The sequence below is a fragment of the Annulohypoxylon truncatum genome, assembly GCF_022578515.1.
Source record: "Annulohypoxylon truncatum strain CBS 140777 unplaced genomic scaffold F4807scaffold_43, whole genome shotgun sequence".
Taxonomy (NCBI): Eukaryota; Fungi; Ascomycota; class Sordariomycetes; order Xylariales; family Hypoxylaceae; genus Annulohypoxylon; species Annulohypoxylon truncatum.
Genome location: NW_025953829.1, coordinates 172,047 through 195,454, shown reverse-complemented (window position 1 = coordinate 195,454; position 23,408 = coordinate 172,047). Strand labels below are relative to the sequence as shown.

At 48.2% G+C, this 23,408-nt stretch overlaps 9 protein-coding genes and 1 non-coding gene across 10 annotated transcripts; 4 read left to right on the top strand and 6 right to left on the bottom strand.

Annotated features, from left to right (window-relative positions):
* The first annotated feature begins 1,883 nt into the window (after positions 1-1,883).
* Positions 1,884-3,527, top strand: F4807DRAFT_443269 (uncharacterized protein). The gene is made up of 3 exons (XM_047999537.1): positions 1,884-2,460; positions 2,564-3,375; positions 3,432-3,527. Exons 1-2 carry the CDS (start codon positions 1,957-1,959, stop codon positions 3,035-3,037), a joined length of 978 nt encoding a protein of 325 aa, XP_047849947.1. The 5' UTR covers positions 1,884-1,956; the 3' UTR covers positions 3,038-3,375; positions 3,432-3,527.
* On the bottom strand, positions 3,519-3,650 carry F4807DRAFT_t140. The gene has a single exon. It is a non-coding gene; the product is annotated as a tRNA-Gln (tRNA).
* Positions 3,651-4,668: 1,018 nt separating this feature from the next.
* Positions 4,669-5,671, bottom strand: F4807DRAFT_284958 (uncharacterized protein). The gene is made up of 3 exons (XM_047994732.1): positions 5,272-5,671; positions 4,870-5,023; positions 4,669-4,788 (listed from the first exon to the last, which is right to left on the bottom strand). The coding sequence occupies exons 2-3, from the start codon at positions 4,945-4,947 to the stop codon at positions 4,687-4,689; spliced, it is 180 nt and encodes a 59-aa protein (XP_047849946.1). The 5' UTR covers positions 4,948-5,023; positions 5,272-5,671; the 3' UTR covers positions 4,669-4,686.
* A 1,570-nt stretch (positions 5,672-7,241) lies between these two features.
* Positions 7,242-8,251, bottom strand: F4807DRAFT_284877 (uncharacterized protein). The gene is made up of 3 exons (XM_047994731.1): positions 7,923-8,251; positions 7,627-7,830; positions 7,242-7,546 (listed from the first exon to the last, which is right to left on the bottom strand). The coding sequence occupies exons 1-3, from the start codon at positions 8,084-8,086 to the stop codon at positions 7,261-7,263; spliced, it is 654 nt and encodes a 217-aa protein (XP_047849945.1). The 5' UTR covers positions 8,087-8,251; the 3' UTR covers positions 7,242-7,260.
* A 781-nt stretch (positions 8,252-9,032) lies between these two features.
* F4807DRAFT_284853 (uncharacterized protein) lies at positions 9,033-11,544 on the bottom strand. Its single transcript, XM_047994730.1, has 5 exons — positions 11,430-11,544; positions 11,339-11,378; positions 9,726-11,283; positions 9,501-9,671; positions 9,033-9,442 (listed from the first exon to the last, which is right to left on the bottom strand). The coding sequence occupies exons 1-5, from the start codon at positions 11,437-11,439 to the stop codon at positions 9,203-9,205; spliced, it is 2,019 nt and encodes a 672-aa protein (XP_047849944.1). The 5' UTR covers positions 11,440-11,544; the 3' UTR covers positions 9,033-9,202.
* A 376-nt stretch (positions 11,545-11,920) lies between these two features.
* Positions 11,921-13,358, bottom strand: F4807DRAFT_464709 (uncharacterized protein; the record flags this gene model as incomplete). The annotated part of the gene is made up of 5 exons (XM_048002174.1): positions 11,921-12,327; positions 12,384-12,448; positions 12,503-12,579; positions 12,724-13,140; positions 13,197-13,358. The coding sequence occupies 5 exons, from the start codon at positions 13,356-13,358 to the stop codon at positions 11,921-11,923; spliced, it is 1,128 nt and encodes a 375-aa protein (XP_047849943.1).
* A 2,814-nt stretch (positions 13,359-16,172) lies between these two features.
* Positions 16,173-16,852, top strand: F4807DRAFT_471101 (uncharacterized protein; the record flags this gene model as incomplete). The annotated part of the gene is made up of 1 exon (XM_048002889.1): positions 16,173-16,852. The coding sequence occupies exon 1, from the start codon at positions 16,190-16,192 to the stop codon at positions 16,850-16,852; it is 663 nt and encodes a 220-aa protein (XP_047849942.1). The 5' UTR covers positions 16,173-16,189.
* A 7-nt stretch (positions 16,853-16,859) lies between these two features.
* On the top strand, positions 16,860-18,237 carry F4807DRAFT_443254 (uncharacterized protein). The gene has a single exon (XM_047999536.1). It carries the CDS (start codon positions 16,922-16,924, stop codon positions 17,207-17,209), a length of 288 nt encoding a protein of 95 aa, XP_047849941.1. The 5' UTR covers positions 16,860-16,921; the 3' UTR covers positions 17,210-18,237.
* A 376-nt stretch (positions 18,238-18,613) lies between these two features.
* F4807DRAFT_284808 (ER lumen protein retaining receptor-domain-containing protein) lies at positions 18,614-20,076 on the top strand. Its single transcript, XM_047994729.1, has 4 exons — positions 18,614-18,735; positions 18,798-18,882; positions 18,943-19,217; positions 19,315-20,076. Exons 1-4 carry the CDS (start codon positions 18,721-18,723, stop codon positions 20,062-20,064), a joined length of 1,125 nt encoding a protein of 374 aa, XP_047849940.1. The 5' UTR covers positions 18,614-18,720; the 3' UTR covers positions 20,065-20,076.
* Positions 20,077-20,597: 521 nt separating this feature from the next.
* Positions 20,598-23,175, bottom strand: F4807DRAFT_443251 (glycoside hydrolase family 76 protein). The gene has a single exon (XM_047999535.1). The coding sequence runs from the start codon at positions 22,820-22,822 to the stop codon at positions 20,888-20,890; it is 1,935 nt and encodes a 644-aa protein (XP_047849939.1). The 5' UTR covers positions 22,823-23,175; the 3' UTR covers positions 20,598-20,887.
* Between the last annotated feature and the right edge of the window lie 233 nt (positions 23,176-23,408).

Here is a 23,408-nt window from a genome sequence, read left to right as displayed (position 1 = left end):
GACGTAGTTCTAAAGCCCACGGTTAGAATTATGTTGGCCACATCTTAGAATTACTATGAGTAGACGAGCAATTAGTTTGACATCAACGCATGATACTCGAAAACACAATATAAAAGCTTCACTGTTGCTATTTTCTTGTCTCTATGCCAGACGCTTGTTCTGACGGAGAGCTGGGTGTTTCAAGCCTGTCTATTGAACGTCCGACCTATTGGGATTAGAGTTTAGCCTGTTAAATGCTCGACCCGTAAGACAGATCAACGTCGTCATCTTCATCGTCACGTTCCATTCACGGATATCTTTTAGGCAAGGCATGGTGGTATTTAAACACATTGTCTAGAGCGCATTCATTCTTCAACCTCGCAAGCTGAGGATGCTTATCTTTTCCATATCTCTGCTCAAGTATCCCGTAACTGCGAGCATAGTTTACATATACCGATATATCAGGATACCCCGAATTGGTGAAAATATCTTTAACGTAGCTCACGGGCTAAAGCATTTGCTGGCTCTACAGGATTTCCTGGCTCTGTCCAAGCCACGAGGAACATGCTATGACCAGCATTAGCTCTTAAAGGGGGGAAGAGAAAAATCAAAGAATGGATTGTTTTGACGTATATGTCACTCTCGGAATCCCGCCATTAGTAGGAAGTAGCGTCATCTAACACAGCTATCGTGGTTTCATTAGAGAACATTTAGGGTACAGCACCACTAGTCCTTACATCTAGATTTGCCTTTATGGAGCATCGAATCTATGAAACATCGACTTCCACGTCTCACTCGCAAACCTGCGGATGTTGGCTGAGGAAATATCGCATGTTGTACCTCAATATATGGGACATTTCTTGCACGTAAGACTGATGGGCCAAGGTCAAAGAAGGGTGATATATTTCGGCCTGCTTCTACTTCAGGACCGATGTAGATGAACGTGGCTAGGGTCTGTGTCTCCGTAAGGTATCAGCTTGGGAATTGACGAACGTGATCAAGTGTAGCACTTGCGGTGCTCAAGCCGATATCCCACTGATATTGGGATATCATCGCTAGCTCGGGTGGAGGGAGGGGAGGGATGTCTTCAAACGATCAGCATCAGGCGATGCCAGTATACAGTAAATGCAGCACAGTAAGTTCACAATGTGCCATTCAATGAAAAAAGAATTTCAAGAACTTACGAAGTTCATACCCGGCCTCTTCTATGGGACCGGTGACGTCTCCAAGGGCAGTGCCTAGCCCGTCAATTACATAGGATACCAACGGCTTTGTCGACTTTGACCGCGTTCATCTGGCCAAGATCAAAAGCCAAACCACCATCAAAATTTCCTAACGTAGTGCCACACCCATATCGGCCTGACAGCTGCGTTAAACCTTGGGTATCTGTAGATAGTCCATCGTAACATTGCCTTGGTGAACTCTGCTGCTGGGGGAGGACTTGGGTACCAGCGGGCCATGAAATATCTTTGCCAGGAAAAGGAAAGGTCTCTATTATGATCGAATAGGTCTTCAAAATATCTAATGCCGTTTTTATTTGGATATAGACAGAACGATCACTATCAAGGGGGTCCTTGAAAAGCATATACATTTATATCATTGGGGAAACGCGCCAAGTGCGGTGGCGTGAGTATTGCTTACAATTTCTTCAATGCCTACGGCTCCAAAAAGAGCCAAGAAAACAGTGCGTAGGTACTTCGAACACCCTCAAAACATGAGTTTATGAACAGATATCGTGGTGTTACTCTAGAAGGGTGTACCGTTGACATAAGGGGGGGCGGTTGGATTAGCGGGGCATTCTCATCCATGATAATTGAATATACTTCTATAGATGCATCTTATTTCCGATAAGGATAGAGATAACGAACTTTTTGGCATGACGGAATAGATACGCACATTCAAGTCCCCTCCAGAAGACGCTCTATGGAGCCAATTGACAATCATACCTAGATATTCTTCCGAACAGGTCGACCAGTCATGGGCTGGTGGAATAATCTCTGGTCGTCGAACACGACCGACGATCCATTGCGCTCTCTCGACCCCAAGCTCCGGGAATTCCTCGAGAAGGAATCGCCCGTGAAATACAGCGCCGCGCAGCAGCAACGAGAAGCCGACCAGGCCGCCAGGCCAAAACAGCAAAAAAATGAAAACGAGAACAAGAACGAGGCGGGGGAGAAGAGTAATAAGCCGGTAGTCCCGCCGCAGAGCCAGTTCCAAGACGGCCGGTACGCGCACATCTGGAAGACGTACCGGCCGCTCGCCGACATCGAGGCCGAGACCAAGAGCGACCACGAGAAGCTGATGGACGTGCTGGAGGGCTACAAGGAGCGCAAGGGCCAGATCGGGAAGGCGGCGCTGGAGAACTGCGCCCTGGAGCAGGTCGACTGGCGCAAGTGCATGAACAACCCGACCATCTCCGAGCGCATGACCATGTGTCGCGACCAGATCAAGAAGTTTGAGCGGTGCTACTTCATGCAGACTGTGCGTTGCTTCTATCCTGCTCCCTCGTTGTCTTATTCTTTTACTCTGCGTATAAGCACTTAGCAGAGTAGGGCTGGGCTGACTTATACATTTCTATCAACAGCGACTGCTAAAAGCCCTCGGCTACCTATCGACCTACAACCACTCCCCCGAAACCGAAGAAGACATCCAACTGCACGCCGACGCGCTGTACCAACGCCTGCTCTCGCAAGAAGCCGAGATCGCGGCCGCGAAGCAAGAAGGGCGGCCCATACCCCAATTCCCGCCGCTGATACCGCGCACACACCAACTGGCGCAACTACAACAACAGCGGCAAGAAGAATTGACGGCGGAGCAGGAGGCGGCTATTATGGAGCGGCTGAAAAAGGTGCCCCAACAAGACCGTGCCGCGGAGGAAGAGGCTATCCGGGCGGAGTGGCGGGCGAAGGACGAGGTCGCCTCGCAGGTCGAAGGGATCTGGAGGAAGCAGGATATGGATAGGGAGGAGCGGAAGCGGAGGGGCGAGGAGACGATGTGGGATAAGTTGAGTGGGGCTTTTCGTAGTAGTGGTGGTGGTGAAGGTGAAAATAAGAGGTGACCTACGCTTCATTTCGCTATATCGAGTATACTACTATACCTTACCCGATGTCTACCTATCTAGACACGAAGCTCATGATGGATGATATGGGGCATAATGCATGGTAAGACCTGGCTCCTGCGCTCAGTTGTTGATCTACTGGATGCGATTGTATCATACTTGTTTATACTGAACAGCCATATGCGTGTGTATGTATACCACGCATGATCCTATGGGATGAAAAAAAAGCAATTCAAATACATAGAACAAGTCATGTTAACGGAGTAGAGGCACAGCGCCTTTGCAGGTTAAAAATCACCGCGAATACTCTCACATGTATAGCGAATATTCATTCAAACGTATGTTTTTCAACGTCAGGAAATTTTTTTTTTAAGCCTACCTAAACAGTCAACAGTTAATCAACCAAGTTGGAAGAAGGTGTTGTTGTAAAAAAATGTCAAATATTGATAGAATGGAGAGAAAATAAACAAAAAAATGAGTAAGGTCTCCCTGGGAATCGAACCCAGATTGGCGGAAGACTCCTCCTATCTTGGCTCATCGATGCTCAGACGCAGTGAGCTCTACATGCCAGAGGAATCAGAATCCGCAGTGCTAGCCATTACACCAGGAAACCGTTGATTGGATGTTGCGAAAGTTTATAATTAGCGTCTATATAGCAACTACAGCCGAGCCCCTCATTTGATTGGCTCGGGCTCATCATACAGTTCACACCGCCAGAGCCAAATCCTTCTTTCATGACGATGCAAATTAAAGCGCATCAAACGCAAAGGTAGCACAATATAATATAAATACTGCATTTCCCGATCGAAGCCTAAAAACTCAAGAGTAGAAAATGAATGGCAAAAACGTGGTATTCTCGTGGTAATTGGTTCAAATGAACCATTTGGAGGAGATGGTGTACGGTAACATTGAACGAATGAGTCGTGTCGGATTCCCTCACCCCCGACTTCCCAGATCCCATCCTCCCAAGAGGATCAGCGATATAGCTTACTTATCTGTGGTGCGTACGACACCATTACATGTACATAGCTGAAAGGATGATGGCGAAATAAGGGTCCTGTTTGACAGCACCTTAGGATGCGCCGCCAAGAGATCGCCAAGTCTTGGTCAAAATGCTTATTTCGACAAGTCGGGCCCTAATTTAGAATTCATCGACTTCACTTCAATTTCTTGCTGTGATTGTTACTAGTAATGTTTCCCATATCCAAGGGGGAGGCCTTGCAAGATGCCCTGGCAACTGGCGATGATAGAGACAAAGAAACCGGGTTATACTTGATCACTCAACATCCTCTTGGCACTGGTAATATCGAAATGGTTATGAAACCGGCGACCATTGGCTGAAAAATCATATGGTATTTTGTTCAAAGATTTCTATTGACCGAAAGCAATTCTCACTACTTCAAGACATAAACTCATTTCGTCCACCGTTCACTATCCATGGTCACATAAATTGGTTCCCAATGCCGTGTTTTATCGCCAAGCGTCTCCGTGCAACGACCGTGTGGCAATTGGAAATGCGGGGTATAAGTCGTTTGTGCGATGAGTTTGGTGATAGGGGCCGGTATGGTGTGGTACCGTACTCGTCCCACGACATTGCGGGCAATTTCGTTTAAAGTGAAAGCAATGGGGTCGTTAATGGACGACTGCATTTAGCAGCATCCCTCGTCGCAAGCGCAGAGACCGCAGCAGACCTCGCAACCGGCTTCCTCACCACCACGGAGGTTGCCCATGTCGGGTTGGGGCTCAGCGGACTGTGTAACGACAGTGTCAATTGAGCTGCTCATATTGATTTGCTACCTCCGGATCACGAAATAAGACACGAAACAACTTACGGGCTGCTGAGTAACGATGCCGGTGTTGGAGGTCATCTCCATGGGAGCTTGCTGCTGGGGCTCTTGGGGGGCAGGCATTTTGATGAGTTTGGAGAGATTGTTTTCGTTCGGTTTAACGAAGAGAATGACTTTGACAAGAGTCTGAAATGGGCGACTATGGCGAGAGATATACGAGTAGAAGACAATTAGCGGTGAGGACTTCTTCTATTCGTATCGAAGTTGGAGAGGGGGGGAAGGAACTCTTTATCTATTCGGCGGATACAACGGCAGGATTAATGGGAGGCAGCCCAATGCATATCCCATCCTACCATCCTCCGTCCAATCGTCCAATGTCCATCACGATTGCCGGCTGCCCTTGTGTCCTTTGGGGGGCTTGGGGGTACGGCCAACCTGACAACGTACCTACCTCCTGGGTAATCATAAACAGGGGAATACCTGACCCCAGAGCCTTAACAGGTTTTGGTAAGGGGACTAGAGACTTCCTGGTAGGGGAAAGTTGTAAGAGCTTGTAAGGGACTTGTCTGGGACCCCCGGTCTTTGATTGATTGGAAACAGCACCGGCCCCAATCTACTGCAAGCCACAAAAGCTTGTAAAAGGCTTGTTATCGAAGTTGTTTGGAAGGACCCATTGGGATTTGAAGATCCCCCGTGAATGTTGTCAATCGGTACTACCCGACCTGCCGACTCACATCCTACCTGGCAACTACGTCGTATGCGATGGTCGTACGTGGTGCAAGGCCATCTGTCTATCAATATTGATTCAGGACTTACAACGAAGACCACAACGTAAACATTAACAAGGTACCTAGGTAAGAAAAAGCTGTCTGTTGGCGGTCATCATCTCAAGTCGTAAGCTGCTTGCGACGTAAATTGTGGCGCTCACTTTGGATAGGCAGGTACTTACATGTATGTTTTCAATGCATGATACCTAAATATACCTAGGTACCTACATGAAAGTGGAGGTTGGAATGGGGTTGCAACTCGCAGATAGCCAATCATCCCCCCCACGATCAGGACCTACTACGGGATACGGGAAATACTTTTGTTCTCTTGCGCTCTAGAGCCGGCGCTTTTAGATCCAATGGAGCTGAAAATTCATGATCTATCTGTCGGTCAGTCCGCTTATATCTAAGCGCCCATATATCATATACGAGCAACGCCTCGAAGCGGTACGCGGCATATGTAGGTACATAGCATAGCCCTACCGACCTGCCGACCTATGTACATATATTTACGGGCCTTCAATTGATATCTGGAGCTTTTACCGCGGATGCAACGATGCATAATTCATGGTATTCAATATTTTCCATAGTATATAACATAGCAATTCAATTGGAAGGTCATATATCGATAAATAGCGACGGAGAGTGGCTATGCCCTCCTTCATCGCAAATCTTGTTGTTGTCCGCCTGTATGAAACATGCTAACTATCCCCCGTGTCATTCCCACCAATCCGTAATATGAAGGTCCTAACCAACAAAGACAAGCCCGACGTCGTACGTTGATAATTGGATACTTCCAAATTTATGCACTGTTTCGATAGCTTAGGTAAGTCCCGGCAATTCTAGCTGTCTAGGTGCTTCTATATGTCGATCTATATCAATGACATAGGTAAACAGATGTTAGAGAAGTAAAAGAGGCTGGGGAGGGGTGAAGGTGGATGATTTAGCTATGTAGGGCTTAGATTTTTAGCTGCCAGAGGTCCCTTTAATATAAAAAGCGCAATTCCCTTCCTCTTTTAGGAAGGGTTTGGTAGCTTCCCAGAAGACAAGCTTTGGCAGAACCATGGGAAGCTTTGATGGCTTAGATGCCCCCGGACATTTGGTCCGCTTAGACCACGTGGAGTTCTTCCCTCCTTGCCGAATTCCGTGCCGGCTAAACTCGGGCTAAGTGACACCTTGGGGTACATGAGTACAAGCAACAGCTACGCCTCACAGTTCAGACGGCTGGACGGGTTCTTTTAAGACCTCCGACGACATACATACATTTTGTACTGGGGACATAATAAATCACACTGCTCCCATAAGCGATGATCTTACCAACGTTCAACATGGTTAAGTGACTATCATTGACGTATGAGATAGTACAGCTCGTACTCGGATGACATGAAGAGCTGCGGTCAGGTATAAGGGCTTAGGTGAGCCCCCTTTCGCAATGTACGCGATGTACAGTATTAATGTCAATCGATAATCCTCTTAACCGCCTTTTGCGCCCATGCCCAACCCCCAAGCAAGAAATAATACCTATGCGCGAAACGCAGCTGTACAGCGGTAAAGGTCAAAAGCCCGACCTTATCCTTATCCAGTCCTCTCTCCCTTTCGACGCAATGCAGCCCTTGCAACCCGTCGATTAGACTAATATGAGTATCTCATAAGCCTCCGAGGGGACGTCTCAGCCCCGGCTCCGGTTGTCGTGTTCGTACAACGGACTCGTCTGGCGTGGGGAGTAAGCCGTAGCCGAGTTTCCGTACTCCGCTGGCGGTTCCACTAACGGCGTCTTGTACTCGGTATTGACGGTCTCGTGGTAGGATCCTGTCTGTGTTTCCACACCGACGGCCATGCCCGACATAGGGTCGACAAGTTCTGAGGCGCGAGAGTATCGACCGCCTCTGTAAATACCATGTCGCTTGCGGTGGACGATGATGGCTGCGTGGACGAGTTGGACCATGGACGTCAAGCTATATGTAGGTGTCAGTTACACGGTCGTTCATCTAACTATGCCGATGGGTTTAGGTGAATTTGGGTAGGCGGTGCGTACAAGAGGAACAAAGTTAAAATTACGGCCATGAGCGTCAGCGTGATGGTATTCATGATGAAGAGGATACCCCAGACCAGGGACTTGAAACATGTGTGCGTCAGGAATAGGGCGGGCGGCATTCGTTTCTTCGCAATCAGGATGATTTCGACTATGTTCATCACGATATTCACGGTGGCGAGGCCGATCTGCAAGCCAGCAGCGCCGCTATAGTTAAGTTCCGGTGTTAGCTAGAGCTCTTCGTTCTATTGTTCTCCAACCCCTTTCCCCATTTTTCTTATAGGAATAAAAATGCTTACACGAGAATTCCTCGCCATTCCCTAAACTTCTGAGGGTGCTGGTTCGATGCTACAAGCCATATTATCCATCCCGACGCAGCTAGGAGGATTAAACAGACGAGGAATTGGATAATCCAAACGGTGACGTTGACGCTCTTCTTGTAAGGATAGTTGTGTTTCGCCATGATGTCGGTTGAAAAATATGCTCTGCGATTCGTGGCGATAGGGATAGGTCGGTCGGTTACGAGTAGAAAATAGATCTTAAAGAACAAAAGAGAATACACCTAAGAGATTAAGGAGAGACGATGAAATAAAAAGAGAAGGTGAATCGAAATTTTGATGTGAAGGATAATTGCTGCCTTCTGTATGAGCCGTAAATATCATTTGATATGCGGTCACGGCTACCCCATACAACGGATATTGGCTATTGCTGCTGCTGGCTATGTCGGGTTGCCAAGAACTTGTAAGGCGTAGCAACTGGAACCTATTGCCGTTGCGCCGCATGGCACCACCCAAAATTTAATGACTTTATATGGAGAAGTTCGACCGCATTTTCGACGTCTGTAGAATTTTCATCCTTTCAACGGTGAATTCCAATGGCATCTTGCGAGACATATCTCCGATAGGAACTACAGAATACATGCCAAGAAAGGAGGAAATATCTCTAAATGTGTTTCCCCATAAGCATAGGGACAAGCATAGGGAAGACATGTCTTGGTAATATGTGGCGCTGTTTCTTCATTGGTTCTATGACGTGAAAGCCATGATGGCTCGGCGTTTACAGCCATTGTTCTCATTTTAGGGGAGCCAAGCCTATCATCACCACTACCAAGACCAACAAGAATCTGGCTTGTTGCCAATGCCCAGGGCTGAAAGCGAGAATCGGAGATAAGGATAATCTCCCACAAATAGCACGTGTTGTCTAGGTCTCTTAGAGACATGCGTATGCTTGGAACGTTCATGCCAACTAATAGACTTGTTAGATAGATGCGGGCTGTCTGGTTCTAGATGACGTGCAGGACGTTGCCGTATTCCTACCTAGATGATGCTGAAGGGTTCCCTAGATATACTAGCCAAGGTTTTGATGTTTACCAATCGTTTTAGCCATAATTGAAGAGCGGTCATAGAAAGATGCTTCTAGTTCAAGTGTTAATATTGTGCCACTTATGTCTTAATGAGGAGCTCCAACCCCAAGAGTTGGCCCTGAGTCTCGTTATCCAATATACCTAGGAGAACAGCTTTCTGCTGCAATATAAGACATCTTATTAGGGCCCACAGGTTTCTTCTGCTTCATTTATCCATCATCTTCGTTCAAGAACAGCCGCGGTACGTTCGAGGAAAGCATTGAAGTCTTTGATCTGCTTGAGGTTTCCCCCGCCATCGCTAGCAACACTCGCCTGACCAACAACCCTCGAAATTAACAACTCTAGGTTCGCTAACTCGGCTGTTTTCTGTTCTTTTGGGTTGAGATCCGGAGCCGATCTTCCATTCTCGATTGCTAGCTCAATATCGTCCATTGCAGAGGAAAGTCCTAATTGGTGCTGGTGTAGGTGTTAGCAAAATTCCAAAAATTTCAGGCTCATAATGAAAAGGACATACTAGTGACTCCCTGTTTGCTGTTTCGTGACGGATCCTCACCGCGTCCATCTTTAGGGCTACCTGTTCTCGCTCCGCGCGAATCCGCATTATTTCCGTTCGAAGTGTAAGTTTCTCTTTCTGGACTGACCGCACTCGCTTCTTAAGCGCGTGCATGGTGTCGAGAGCAATAGTCTAGATATTGATATTAGCCGATGCTTGTAATTCGAAGTCGCTAAATGAACTTACGTGCTCTAGAAGCCTTGTCCGTAGTTCCTCTTGAAATGCCTCCAAAGCGCGTAACTTCGTCTTGAATTCCCTTTTCGTTGGCGCATCCTTCGCGTTGACAGCCGCTTCAAGTAACGTCTCTAAACTCGATTCAATGACTTCGTCGCATATTTGCGAAAGTACATCGATCACATTGACACCACCGCGATTTGCAAATGGGATCTCGGCGTTAAGGATATCTGCGTCGGTGTCATTTTCATTTTGGTGTGTTCGCTTCGTGTATCTTTGTACAATAATCGGAATCGCTTCGCCATCACTTCGCCTTCTCGTAGCCGCCTTGTTCTTCTTGGTCTTGGGGGGCTTGGGTTGTGATTGTACTGCCGGGCTATCCTGCACCCTTTGTTGTCTACTTTTCTTTCTCGGACGAGCCTCTTCAGCAGCTCTAGTGTGCAACTCCGGAGATCCTTCTCGAGGTAGGCTGGCCCGCGGACGCTTCCGGCCAATCTTTCGGGCTGCTGTTTGGGCGTCGATTTCCTCGGCAGGCTCATCATTATCGGGCTCTGCTTCTTCTGCCTCTTCTTCCTGGGCCTCTTCTTCAACCTCTTGCACTGGCTCGGGTAGCTTAGGGGGCGATTTAGGCTTCCTTAGCTTAGGTTTTCTGGGACTAGCAGTACCCGCTGCCTCGGGAGGAGATGAGAGTGCATCTACCGTACTAGGGGTGTTGACTATTTTAGTGTGGCTTCGTGTAGAGCGTGTAGAGCGTGTAGAGCGTGTAGAGCGTGTAGAGCGTGTAGAGCCAGTGGTCGCCGTAGCATCACTCCTCCGCAGCGGCCGGGTAGGAGCAACCGGTGTTATCTCTTCACCATCATTGTTCGCAAATGCCACCGACTTCCTCGCGCCTGTCCGCGTCGACCGTGCCGAAGCTGCGCCTAGGGTAACACCGCTAATCCTACTCTTGCGCGCCAGGGGTGATGACACAGTAAACTCATCCGCAACACCGGTATCGTCATCCGTTATAGTTCTTAATAATCTTGCGCTTCGAGAAACGCTTTCGGGGACTCTAATAGAACGCCTTTGACCACTTCCGGGTGCCTCTGCTGGACTTTCGGTGACTTCCTCGTCTATAACGCCCGTAAATACCGGGGAAACTGGAGACACATGAGACCTTGCATGTTGTACTATTGCTGGCAAGGTTTCTTCTAATGCTTCCTCTTCGTTTGTCGCTTCTGGTGGTGATGGATCCGGATCTGTAGGAGGCTCTATGGGGGGTTTCGCGGGAGGCTCCGACACACCTTCTGAGCTAGGTTCTCGGATAGCGTTATAGGGGTCGGGTCTAGCTTCGCTATGCCGAGCGGATATTCTTCTTGACGATCTAGTTGCGCTAGATGATGGCTGTGAGCTCGGCGAACCAGCCTCAGGGTTTAATCGTCGTCGCTTCGCGGAGGTGTTGGGCTCAGATCGTGGAGCTGACTGTGGTGCAGATTGTGGTGGTGGTGGAGGCGAGGAGGGAGCAGTAGCAGGAGGCTCCTCAAGGCCGGGGAGGACGAAGCCGAATGAATCGTCAGCAACTTCGTGACGTCTATATGTTAGGCTGTTAGAGAAGATATCAAGAGCTATATCGAAGAGACACATACCCAGCCCCACGCATGCGCTGTTGCATGCGCTCCTCACGGCCTAGTCTTTCGTATTAGTGAATGCTTCTTGATAATTGATATTTCTGCTTACTAGTAGCCATGTTTGATATTGGGTTGAATCGATGTATATAGCTTCAAAAAGCTACGTCCTGGCCTACATCGAATCCAATACTATATGTTATTATCTGAAGATGTGGTTGATGTTGACGTAGTTGTTGGACGCGTCTCGATACGCGCCACAATTAACTTTCGATAACCGATAAGGTGGATGTGGCTTCTGGGGTGGCACCTGGCAAACAGCCGGTAGCACCGGCACTTTCATTCCGTGCCAGAATCCAAGCAGCCAATTAAACTCACTGTCTTAACTTCATTCATCTATTTCGAATTAGGGATCTTAGAAATTTATAATTTTTTAGGCTATGAAGCTATTGGACTAGCTCCGTAGCTATGAGGCCCCTAAGATTAAGCTTGATGATCCTATAGAAACTGGATCTAGCAACGGATGAGATTGGCTAGTCCACCAATTCACAGCATTGATTATCAACATCGTATTTCAGTCGATAGATTGTCATCCTACACAAGCTATACAGCTCTTCCGAATTCTAATATATCCATATTATGCCCCAAGCCATCGGGATCAAGTCCATCATCGAAGTGCACAATATCCCGGGTGTTAAAGCTGATGTGCACTTCCTGCGTTCTGGTGATCCCTCCGGAACCAGCCCAGCTCAAAACCGTCTTGTCGTTTTCCTGGTCATTCTCGGAGCGCAGTATTTGCGGCTGCTGGCCAGCAAAAGGAGTCTGGCCACTTATCATTCGTGACCTGCGCCCCAATGACCTTAATGCGCCTCTAACTGATCCTGCGTTGCGCGCCCAAGCAACCGATTCCCTCATATCGCGTACGAGCACTCGAAGCACAGGGATAGAAGCAGCCATGATCGTTGTAGCCACCTCAGCGCTACCCCACATGACCAAGTTGCCTCCCTCGTCTATTCATATGAGTATTGCGCATATTTAGACTGCTATTGTTACAGTGACAACTTACAGAAGAAGTCCTCGCCATGGGGTCTCTGTAGGTAATAGCACTTCACAATTGCAGTGGCACCAGCACTTGAGGAAGTCAGCAGCTGAAGCCTAACTATCCAAGGGTCGATATTTACTCACCACATCCCCATACTCATAGCGACAGCTACTCCAATTCTCTCTTTAGTTTTCATTTTGAGATGCCAAATCAGTGGCCACTACAAGATTCAAGTCAGCATGAGCGAATCTTCGGAGAGCTTCTAAAGAGAATGATGGTATCAACATGAATCTCAATGACAACCCCGCGGCTGACCCGAGAAGGAAACAAAATTACTTCGAGAGGTTTCAAGGGGTTCCCTTACTGGAAGTAACGCAAGGACGAAGTCCATCAAGGCTGAATATGCCGAAGAGAACATGCCAGCGACCATGTTGAAATCATGCCAGCAAACGCCGGGAATGGCTTCATCCCACGATTTCGCTACCGGAGAACATTGAAGAAAGAGAGACAGCGCCCCAACCGTCATCAAAATATTCATAGAAATAATGATCACCCAGAGGAACAACTTCATCTTTCCTCGCATTATACGCAGTAACGTAACCGCGAAAGATGTTTTACTCCAGGAGATGGCCATCGTCAGCAAGAACCCAACTATCGTTTCTCTTAGAGTCACGACAACCTGGTTTCCAGGACCATATTCCGCAACTGCATCTTTCGTGTGCTTTCCAAATCCCACCGCTACGTTGATGCTAACCAGAACGCTACAGACTAACTGGGCGATCTACACGAAGTACTATTAGTAGTAGATCTCAGATTACATCGTCAAAGGATCTTTACCCAAGAGATGATGAGCAGGTAATCATCATATTGAAGCGAGACGTGCCGCTTAAATTTGCAGTAGAGACGCAGGGACAAGAAGGCACAGGCCAACGAACAACAAAGCCACAGTCCAATCATCAGGTTAGGTCCCAGATTTGGTACATCATTATGAGGATCCATCTCGAGAGACAGTTGTCGTTGACGAGGAGAAATTCCAAAGGAACTCCAGAGCGTGGGCCCCGCCCGCTAGTAATAAAAGACCTACCAGGCAAGGGAATACGTCATTTCGTAGGATGTTGAGATCCAAAGTTGAACGGTCTGGGGAATAATTTTAGACCTCCGCATATGTCCAAGAGAGTGCCATTTACTTATTGATAAGTATGATCCTGATTGTAAATGAGAAGCAATCCCCTCGCCACTTTCCTAGAGACGGAGGCAGACATTCTTATCCACGACGCCGATTACTACAATACATAATCGGAATAATTGCCAGTATGAAAGGTCTCGCTCCATTACCATACGGAGGTAATATAGGTAACTAGAGAAGTCGCCGATTGGTTCAAAGCTGGTCTTATCACTTCAAGTAGGTAGGTATATTGTCAACGGGGGTAGTCGGTATAAGCATTACATTCAGAGCACTACTCGCTAGTTGAGACCTTTTGTCTGCCAACACCCGAGTTAATGATTTCGACTCTAAGGAACATGGGCTAAGCCTAACGGCGAACCCGGATCTTCAAGCATGTTGAACCTGGCGATCCTCCCGCTGCATTATGCGGGTCCTTGGCGCCGAAGGATTCTATACTTACGTGCACCACGCTCCTTCAAGAGCATTTCTATCATAGATCTTTGGTTACGGCGACTCAACCGCGCTAATGCGAGGACCTACTGTCCCTGGTTGTTCTCAATCATTAAGCTTAAATTTACACGGGACGTAACCCTACCTGCCTACATGTGAAGCCATGAAGATGCCGAATCGATGTGTTCTGCTTCGCCCATACAAAGGCCAAACCTCCAAGAATAAGTTTACCGCGTTTTCATTTTTCTACTAATATTAATACAATACCCGGCCTTTATACCCTTTAAAAGTGTGGTCGAATTAATCAGGCAATTGATATCGAGATAGGAAGCGGGTCTGCTCAAATACAGCAATGTTTCTAGATCTGTCACCGAGTCACCCACACACCACGCTCTATTATTCAAGGGCGATGATTCAATACACCAACTGAGCACTCTTGATTACTGCCTTTCAAGCAGTAACTATATCCAATAGTATTTTATCTCCTTGACTAGCTTATGTCTACAAACCCCTCCTAACACTGATCCAGTACATGGGATGGTATTCCCATAGAACCCAGCTTTTGGAGGTGCGAATGGGCTATTACGTAAATTGAAGTGTATTTAAAGTGTTATAGACTTAGGTAGGCAGGTTAAAGAGATCAATACTACATAATCTGTAAATAGGATGATCTGAATATAGACTGCCACCTGTGAGTAGAAATCCACATGGTCAAGTCGCAAGCGCCCTACTCTGAAGCAAAAAGGCTTAATGATATCTGAACAGCATTAAGCTACGTCGATTGCGACCTATACAGGTCAGTCACTTGGAAGAAGTGTCATGTTTGGCTGTAAAAACATAAAGACTCTAGAGTGACATAGATAGTATACGTGGCTCTGTGCCTCCTGATACTCTCATTGTTCGTATTCCAAAATAAGATACCATAAAATAAGGTGCTTTGACACTGAGACCTAGGACTAGACTACTCATATCTTCCCTTGCCCACCTACCTAAGAAGCCAATATGCAAGTTGCTTCCCTCATTTTTCGGTATAAAGCTACATGTCACAACATATGTGATAATTTAACTCTAAATCCACCTGTGATCCGTTATATCCGGATATTCCATAATTTGCGCAACTATATCTCTATAAGATCTGTCGGATGGCGTCATAGATACTCTTATAAGCCCCCTATCTGCTAACGTCCAGGTGTATACAGACATTAACGTTTATTTGTTTAGCTCATGTAAAGTTTTCGTATAGCCATCCTATATAATTTTCGCTATGTCTAAGTTCACTCTGAACTCTGTTCCTGTGTTTCGAGGCGTGGTTAAAAGATGTGTTGCGCTGTTTAGGTACTATCGTAGACTTGTTATTTTGGTTGCTAGTCAACCAAGACATTTGTACACATCTTGAACACGTCCTTGATGAGTCAAATAAACAGAGGCACATATGTAGTCATAGATCTCTGAGCGAAACCAGTGGCAGGTGCGTTTAATCCCCAGATCCTATATAAATAGCAGTTCGTCCCCTGAGATTCCCAAGAACAATATTTCAACTCTTTCTTATTGTCAAACCTGTCAAAATCCAACGAAACTGGATGAAACAACATTGACGGACGTTGACAGTGTGTTAACAGCTCGATGATACTTGCTAGATGATATTCATTATTCGTCGTACCCCTGTTGCTTCCCAAGCTGGCTGTTGGCTTCATCATCATCACCCACACATTTCTCGGTATAGTCTTGCTTATCATTCGCCATTAACTTCTTATTCACCGTCAATTCCACCTCAAAAACGACCTCGATTTCTTTTCCAATAACGTCCCGTTACATCATCGACTTCCAGTTGATATTAACCACCTATACCCACACTCGCCTTACGTGCATTTGTGCTATCTTAGCACTTACTTACTCTTCCCTAGAACAATCACTTCTTCCACTTCTAACTTGCTTCATTATTGTCACCTTCTCTTGCAGTCACCCACACACACACCATCTGCCTATAAGCTAAACGCTTTTCGATACAACAACCACACAACACATTCTTCTAACATACACGAGTTCATTCATTAAACGTACAACAACCCCTGCTACACCACTGGTGTCGTTACAGACGTTGCCATCATCAGACCCAAGGACTGATGACTCATCCTGGATGAGACCTGAGTTAAAATATTGACTCGTGATCCTCTGAATCATAAGGTGGATTGATCATACCTCATCTTTTCGCGCCATGTGCATTCTGGCGAGCCTTCTTTGCCCGACATGCGGCATCATCAACGACCACGGAATTCGCATATGCGACAGCATCAAGCAGATATGTTGCGAACAAGCGAAATCTTCCAGGAACTATAATAATTCAGACTTGCCTACTCATTGCCCAGACTTTGTTTGGCCTCCCATTCATCCCCTACCCCTTTACAGCCAACTCTGTGAGGAGTGTGTCCTCAAATACCGCCGTGATGAGGAAGTAATCAACCCAATCTGCCCCAACCTTCGAGGGAAAAGGCTGAATGAGGAAGAGGAGGTTGAAGAATGGACTGAAACGAGCGACAAATATAACAACTGGGTGACAAGACTGAGCGAGACACCTCACCGTCACATTACTCTGCGTATCCCTTGTTGCAACCTTTGCAAGAAACCCACATTTTTCATTAGAGAGAACGACGAGTACAAGGACGTGGACAACACCACATTCGGCATCGAAGGTATCGAATTGGAGTTCAACTCAACCTTGTGGAAGTGGCTGTGCCTGACAGACGGAAAGCAAGCACTGGCCACGCGATTGTCGACTGGCTTCATAAACAAGCCATGTCCAACCTGCGTCGAGAATGAAAGCGTTAGGCGTGGAAAGGTATACCAGTTCCTCGATACGTGCAACCAGAGAGAGGCTTAGGCAGTCTGGTACTGGTTGTTATTCCGAAGCACTGGACAAGTTGATTTCTCGGATCCCGGATCCGATATAATGAACATACCCGATCCAGCTCTCAATCCTCCACATAAAAAAGAGTTTTTGCGCTTGATGGGCGACAGCTGGAAAGCCAAGACTGGGGTGGCATTTCAAGACATTTCAATTTACGACAATGGGGGAATCACCCTCCCTTATACTTCTCACGAGACACCTTTTGTTACCTTATCGCAATGGAATGGTCTTGTTCAGACTCCTAACGCTCCGATTCCGACAATCGAGCCTCCTCCCCGTCCCATCGACTTTAACAAGGTCACCATCGAAGTCAACGTCGATTGCGAATGATGTCCAAGCGACATCGCCCCTTTAAGAAGTACCATGCCGTCCGCACCTGAGGCCGCATGTTGCTAGCTAGTTTGCATTCCGATACACCTGACGTGGTTTTCCCCAAGATGCACCAGTTTTACCAGGTGGAGAGCAAGGAATTCGAATATTCCACCGACGACAAGAATAACAATTACAACAAGTTCGAAAACGGGAATGTCTAGGAAGATGCCGTCAACGGCTCCTGCATGGAATAGTTTTGACTGAGGAACGCACAAAGGACTCTTAGTTAACCACTAGTGTGGCCGCCAACACAACCACAACCCTCACCTCAGACTGCAATTGAATGACTAAAACCCCAAGATTTCGTCTTCTGACCATCCCAAGTTCGTCTGATTATCCTAACATCATCTCACTATCCCAACATTATCCGGACGAGCTCGTAACAGGGTTTCAGAGCTCTTGCCTTAGCTCCTGCATTTGTCCATGATGCTTGAAGGCGGAGATCGAGTCGGTGTCCTTCATGGACATGTGCTGGGAGATGCGTTTCGCTAGGAACTCCCTACTATCGCTACTGTACCTGGTTCTAAATAAGTTGGCCGGAGGAAGAGGATGGGGCCTTCGAAAGTTGCCCGGTATCAGGATATATGAATTTGGACAAGAATACTCGTCTCTCGTGAAGCATACATTGGGACCAAAGTCAGCTATTGAAGCAGCAACCCTAGCACCGGAGAGCCATGAGACCAGCCAGTTGACTTCAGACTAGAGGATTGGTTATTAGGGAGGGGTGGACAATATGACCGGACTGTTTGGAAATAAGGAGTAGTGGCATGGAATGATTCCAGGCATTTTCTCTCTAATTGCCCTTCAGGGGTATCTCATAGACTGACAGAGATGGGATGCAATGTGAATGCCACTTTGGTCTATCCTAGTAATTGATAACCATTCCTTTCTGATTAACAATAGTGCATGAAGCCTGGCATGGAGATATATATTGCCCTGGATATTTCATCGACCATCAAAATGCATGCTGGAAGTTGTGAATAAAGTCAGATGATCTAAACCAGCGAATGCGGATTTGTGGCGTTATGGAATGCTTAAGTAAGATACCAGTATGTGGCTGTGACACTTACGGTACCAGCCACAGCTAACGTCAGTGTGCGAGCTTCAGCCAAGCGTCCACATGCGGCGCCGTTACTTCGTTGCAACCTTGTCGACCCACTCCTTGGATACACGTAATGGGCGGCCATCATCGTCGTGCATGACCTTTCCGCGACACATCTTCAATACTTCAGCCTACAGGCAGCCGTTTTACTGAATACATTATAAGACCATATTCTCCTATTTCCGATTTCCGACGAAAGCGTACGCCAGAGTCACCTCGAGTAGCTCGAGTCCTACCATTCCGACTACGAGAGGAAAGCTGCTTCTGCGGCTCTGAGCTGTTGAATCAGGGCCGCCGGGATAACCTTCGAAACTCCACACTATTGTGTTCAGAGTTGGGATAGCTCCAACCGGAGCAATTTTTCAAGATGACTGCATGGAATGTTAGCAATCATAACTATTCCATTATACCTACAACAACGAACTGACTAGACATGGTTTGCAGATATTCCGAATATTAGCAGATTGCTCTCATCTGCTATCGAAATGCATCCTAATCTTCGCGATCCATCGCAACCGGAGCGCTGAGGGTACGTAACCCTTGCCTCAACTTCATCTCAAAGCTTACGTCAACTAACGTGCGACTCAAGGCGTCTCTTTTATCACTCAAGTCTTCTATGCGATCGTCTTCTGCACGAGATACACGGATTTCTTCCACGAGAAGTCGAGCTGGAACTACTTCTTCAAGTTATTCTATGTCCTGTCCTCCTTCTACATCCTAATTATTATGCGATGGCTGTTCCCGCGCACCAGAGAACGGGAGATATCATGGAAGCTCGGCGCCGTCGTCTTGATGGGATCTCTGTTTATCTCCCCTTTCACCATGTTAATATTCGACAAAGGTGACCTCTGGGGCTTCTTCAGGGTCAGTCTAGATACCCTTCTCTCCCCTCCCCTACTCAGCAACCCGCTACTCGCGCCCACCAAGCCAACACGAGGACCTAACTAACATCACCCCATAGTGGATGTACGACTTCTCCCTAATCCTCGAATCCGTCTGCGTGCTCCCGCAGCTGCTCCTGCTCCGACAGACCACCGTCCCAACCGTCATCGACTCCTTCTATCTCCTCGCGCTCGGGTCCTACCGCGCGCTGTACATTCTTAACTGGATCGTGCGGGGCGTCGACCCGTCGGACTCGGGGGCCGGCGCCGTCCAGATCATCTTCGGCGTCATCCAGACAGCGCTCTACGTCGACTTCTTCTGGGTCTACTACACGCGGCAGCGCGTCAAGCTGCGGGCCGGCGGCCTTGTGGATGCCGACGACATCCGCCGCGGCTGGCTGCTCAGACGCATCTTCGGCAACAAGCGCTTTCAGGCCGCTGACGCGGAGGACGAGGAGAGCGCGCCGGCGCTCGGGGGCAGGAACGGTGGTGTCGGGGCCGCGGCCGGAGCCACCGGTGGTCAGAGGAGGAGCAAGTGGGGCGCTAGAGGCATCTCGATTAGCGCCGACGACGGTGTGCACGAGGCTCAGCAGGAGGGTGTGCGACATCATGATAGCAGCAGCGACGATGACGACGACGAGTTTAACGACGCGGCGCCTGACGCGCGGATGCGGGACCCGGATGAGCTTGCTCGTGTGCTGGATGATGAGGAGGAGTCGGAAGAGGAGGATTCCGACGATGAGGGACTGCCGGAGCCGGCGCCGGGGGCGGCTCGCGGTGGTAAGAACGCGAGTGGTGTTGGTAACGGCAGCGAGTGGCGGGATAACTAGGAGCCTGATTAGGAGCCCGGGACTTAGCATCCGCGCTTAGGAAATGAATGGATGGTATCCACGAGGTGGATGACGAATTTCAACGGATATGAAGCGGGATGGTACGGGACGAGGATCTCCGTTGTAACAAACACATCGTGTTCGTGAGCACGACTACGAAGATAGGAAAGGGAGGGAGGTTGTAACCAATTGTACTGTAGCATTTGTAAGGCTAGGCCGGGCTGGGCTAAACGCGTAACGGAGGTCATCGATGAAAGGCGTACGTTTTATGCGTGCGGAGGGAGTCATTGGTTTAGTAAATCCAAGTCATGGAATTATATTCGGAAGGCATACGCAATAGCTTGTTCACTGGCGCCTGTATCGGCTTCTTGGAATACACTACCTATACGTAGCTATGTATCCATTCCTGTTTGATGGGTATTGACTGCTCCTATCCTTTGAGAGAGGGAGATGGATGTTGACATTAAGATACAATACGAACTACTGTTCTATACCAGATTCTGGACTCTACGCGGTCTTCGAAGGTAAAATATCATATACACACTTCCTATTATGAGATACTTGCCGTGCTTTTATGTATTGATATATATATAGGTATGTATGAATAGATCAACGTAAAAGATCGCCATATCTTCTTTTCCATCTTTATATACATATCTTAAGGTTTAGAAATTCAAAAGAATATCCTAACCCCTATATTTGCCCTTTCTAGATCTAAAGATCACACCTCAAATGTATCATATGATGAATATCATATAAGCCGACGGCACCACTCTATCCAACACCCAATAGGATGCATCGCCGACCGTGCATCGCTGCCCGATCAAGGCGCATGCACGATCTGCCAATAAGCCCTCAGAAGCGCTAATCCACCGCCCTGGGTCTCAACCGTCCTACCGCGCCCGCGCGTATTCGGATCTTTCGTGTTCGCCTCCGCATCCGCTTCATTGGCCTGCATCTCCTGTCGCTTCCTAAGCTCGCCTATGCCAGCGAGCGGCTTTTGCGCCTGATCTGGCTCCGTAGACGGCACTCCGTCGCTAGGCTGCGCTCGCCACGTCGTGTCGTTCGGGACGCCGTAGTTGCGGTAATCGACGCCGTTCGTCGCGTGCGGCACCCCGTCGTCCGCCATGCTGGGCCAGGGCCCGGTCCAGCGGTCCAGCAGCCCCGCTGTCCACCACTGCCCGAACTTGCCGTCTTTGCGGGTGGCTAGCGCCGCGCGCGCGTTGTGCCTCAACCATCCGCCGTACGCGGCACAGGCTCCCGCGTGCGAGTCACGAGCTGCCGCGAACGCGCGCCCGTCAATCTTGGTGTTGACGGTGGAGTCGGGCGAAGGGGATGGCTCAACTAGAGGCGCGCAGAAGCCGACTAGGTGGTGGAAGAAGATGCCCTTGAAGGTCTGTCCGTCCTGGCTGCAGGTCCCGCTCGTGTCGCAGGGGTCCTCCATAACGCCTGCGCGACCTAGACCGTGCCATTTTGGAAGATGACCTGGTTGGAGCATCAAGAGGTCGTCAATGGGCGAATCCGAGGCGAGGTCGTAACCGCTTGCCCGAATCACGTTTTGGATCAGCTTATGGCCGTCTGAGAGGTATGATGAGGCGCCTGTCGCTTCCCAGAGCCCGCGAAGCCCAGTGAGAAGAACGCCTTGGTTGTATGACAGGACCATATTGTTCCGCTGGTCACATTTCGTGTTGTTGTTTCCCGTGTCTTGATACCCACTGATGTGAAATCCGTCCGTGTATAGGCCCTGCTTGTCCGTCATATTAGAGCCGGCGAGCCATCTGTAACCTTCCACAGCAGCTTTCAGGTATCTCGCGTCTCTTGGACCGCTGCGTGTGTGGAGGGCGGAATTATCTGTGCTTCTAGGACCGTAGAACGGTGACGGGTTGTCATCGCCAGGGAAGTTTAGATACATCGATATAGAAGCAGCGATAAATAGCTCGTTGGTAATTGCATTTTTATATGGTAACAGACGCGGGTTCCATACCATTCCTCCGCCACACAGCTTTGTGTCCCATCCGTTTGATGCCAATTCCCAGAATACGCGAGCACGGTGAGCAAAAGCAGGAATCCATGTATTTCCATGATATGTCTGGTTTAAAAAGATGTAACTGAGCCTCGGGAAACTATCCACCTCAGGCGTAGAGACCTTGTCTTCGAAATCGGACTTGAAATGCAAGTCGCTATGAACGTTGACGAGCTGGATGGTCTCGAGCCAGCCGAGTACCACCCAGAGGATATCGTCATACGCCTCGTTCCGGATCGCAAAAGCGTCTTGTCCAAAATAGTAAGCCGTGATCTGGGCGAAGTACTTATCGACCAGATTTGTCTGCAACTTCCAGTCTACAAAACTTTCCCATTCCGAGTTGAAGTGGAAGATAGCTTCGGAAAGGCTGCGCACGGCACCGGAGACGTGAGTTCCCATGACGGCAGCGGTCCAGTCGATCGCCTCAGGCCAAGTTCCGAGCCATGGTGCGAAATAATCCGTCTGCATGACTTGCATGGCGTCTAAAATGTCGGCCAAAACATTGAAGTTTGGTGAGTGAGATCCCTTGTCTTTGTCTTTTGCGACGCTCATAACATCGGCAGGCAGGAAACTTTTCGGCGCAATTGGGTCGCATTTCTTGGCTGCAGTGAAGAATATTGGACATTCTCGTAACAGCGACGCTCCATCTACGCCGGTATCAGATAGCTTGTAGGCAATGCTGCTGAGAGCCAGGACGAAGATGAGGGATATGGCGCGGACAAATGACATAGTCATCTTGATCTCGGCTGACCTAGAGTGTATAGAGAAAATAACGGATAAGAATAGAAATCTACTAGATATCGATGCTGAAGTTCAAATCATGGTTTTAAAGAATGCCGATATCCAATGGCAGTTTAGCCGGACATCAAGGCTCGGAATCGCGCGCAGACGGCTTTGTAGGATCCTGATCCGAGGCAAAGCTACTGAACATATGACTCTGGCTGAGGAGGCAGTGTAGAAGGATATGAGGGCGCACACACGGATCCTCAAGTCACCACTAGGTACGCCCACTAAGTAAGAAGTACTCGCTTCAAATATTCCGATTGTGAGGCTGTCAGAAATGAAACGATGGAACGGCTGAGCGCGGAATATCGATGATTGGAGAGTTGTCTTCTCGGAGCTGAGTGTGGGGTAAAACCCGCCAATCCTAATTCATGTATCAGTATTACTTAAGCGTACCCGGGTACCCCTGAAAAGGGGGGATCCCTGTGTTTCCTGTGTTACAATGATATCATAATGAAAGGCCCTGGATATGTATTTCTAGAATGAACAGCCAAACTTATCAAATATATACCTGATCATCTTAAAATTCCCTTCAAGT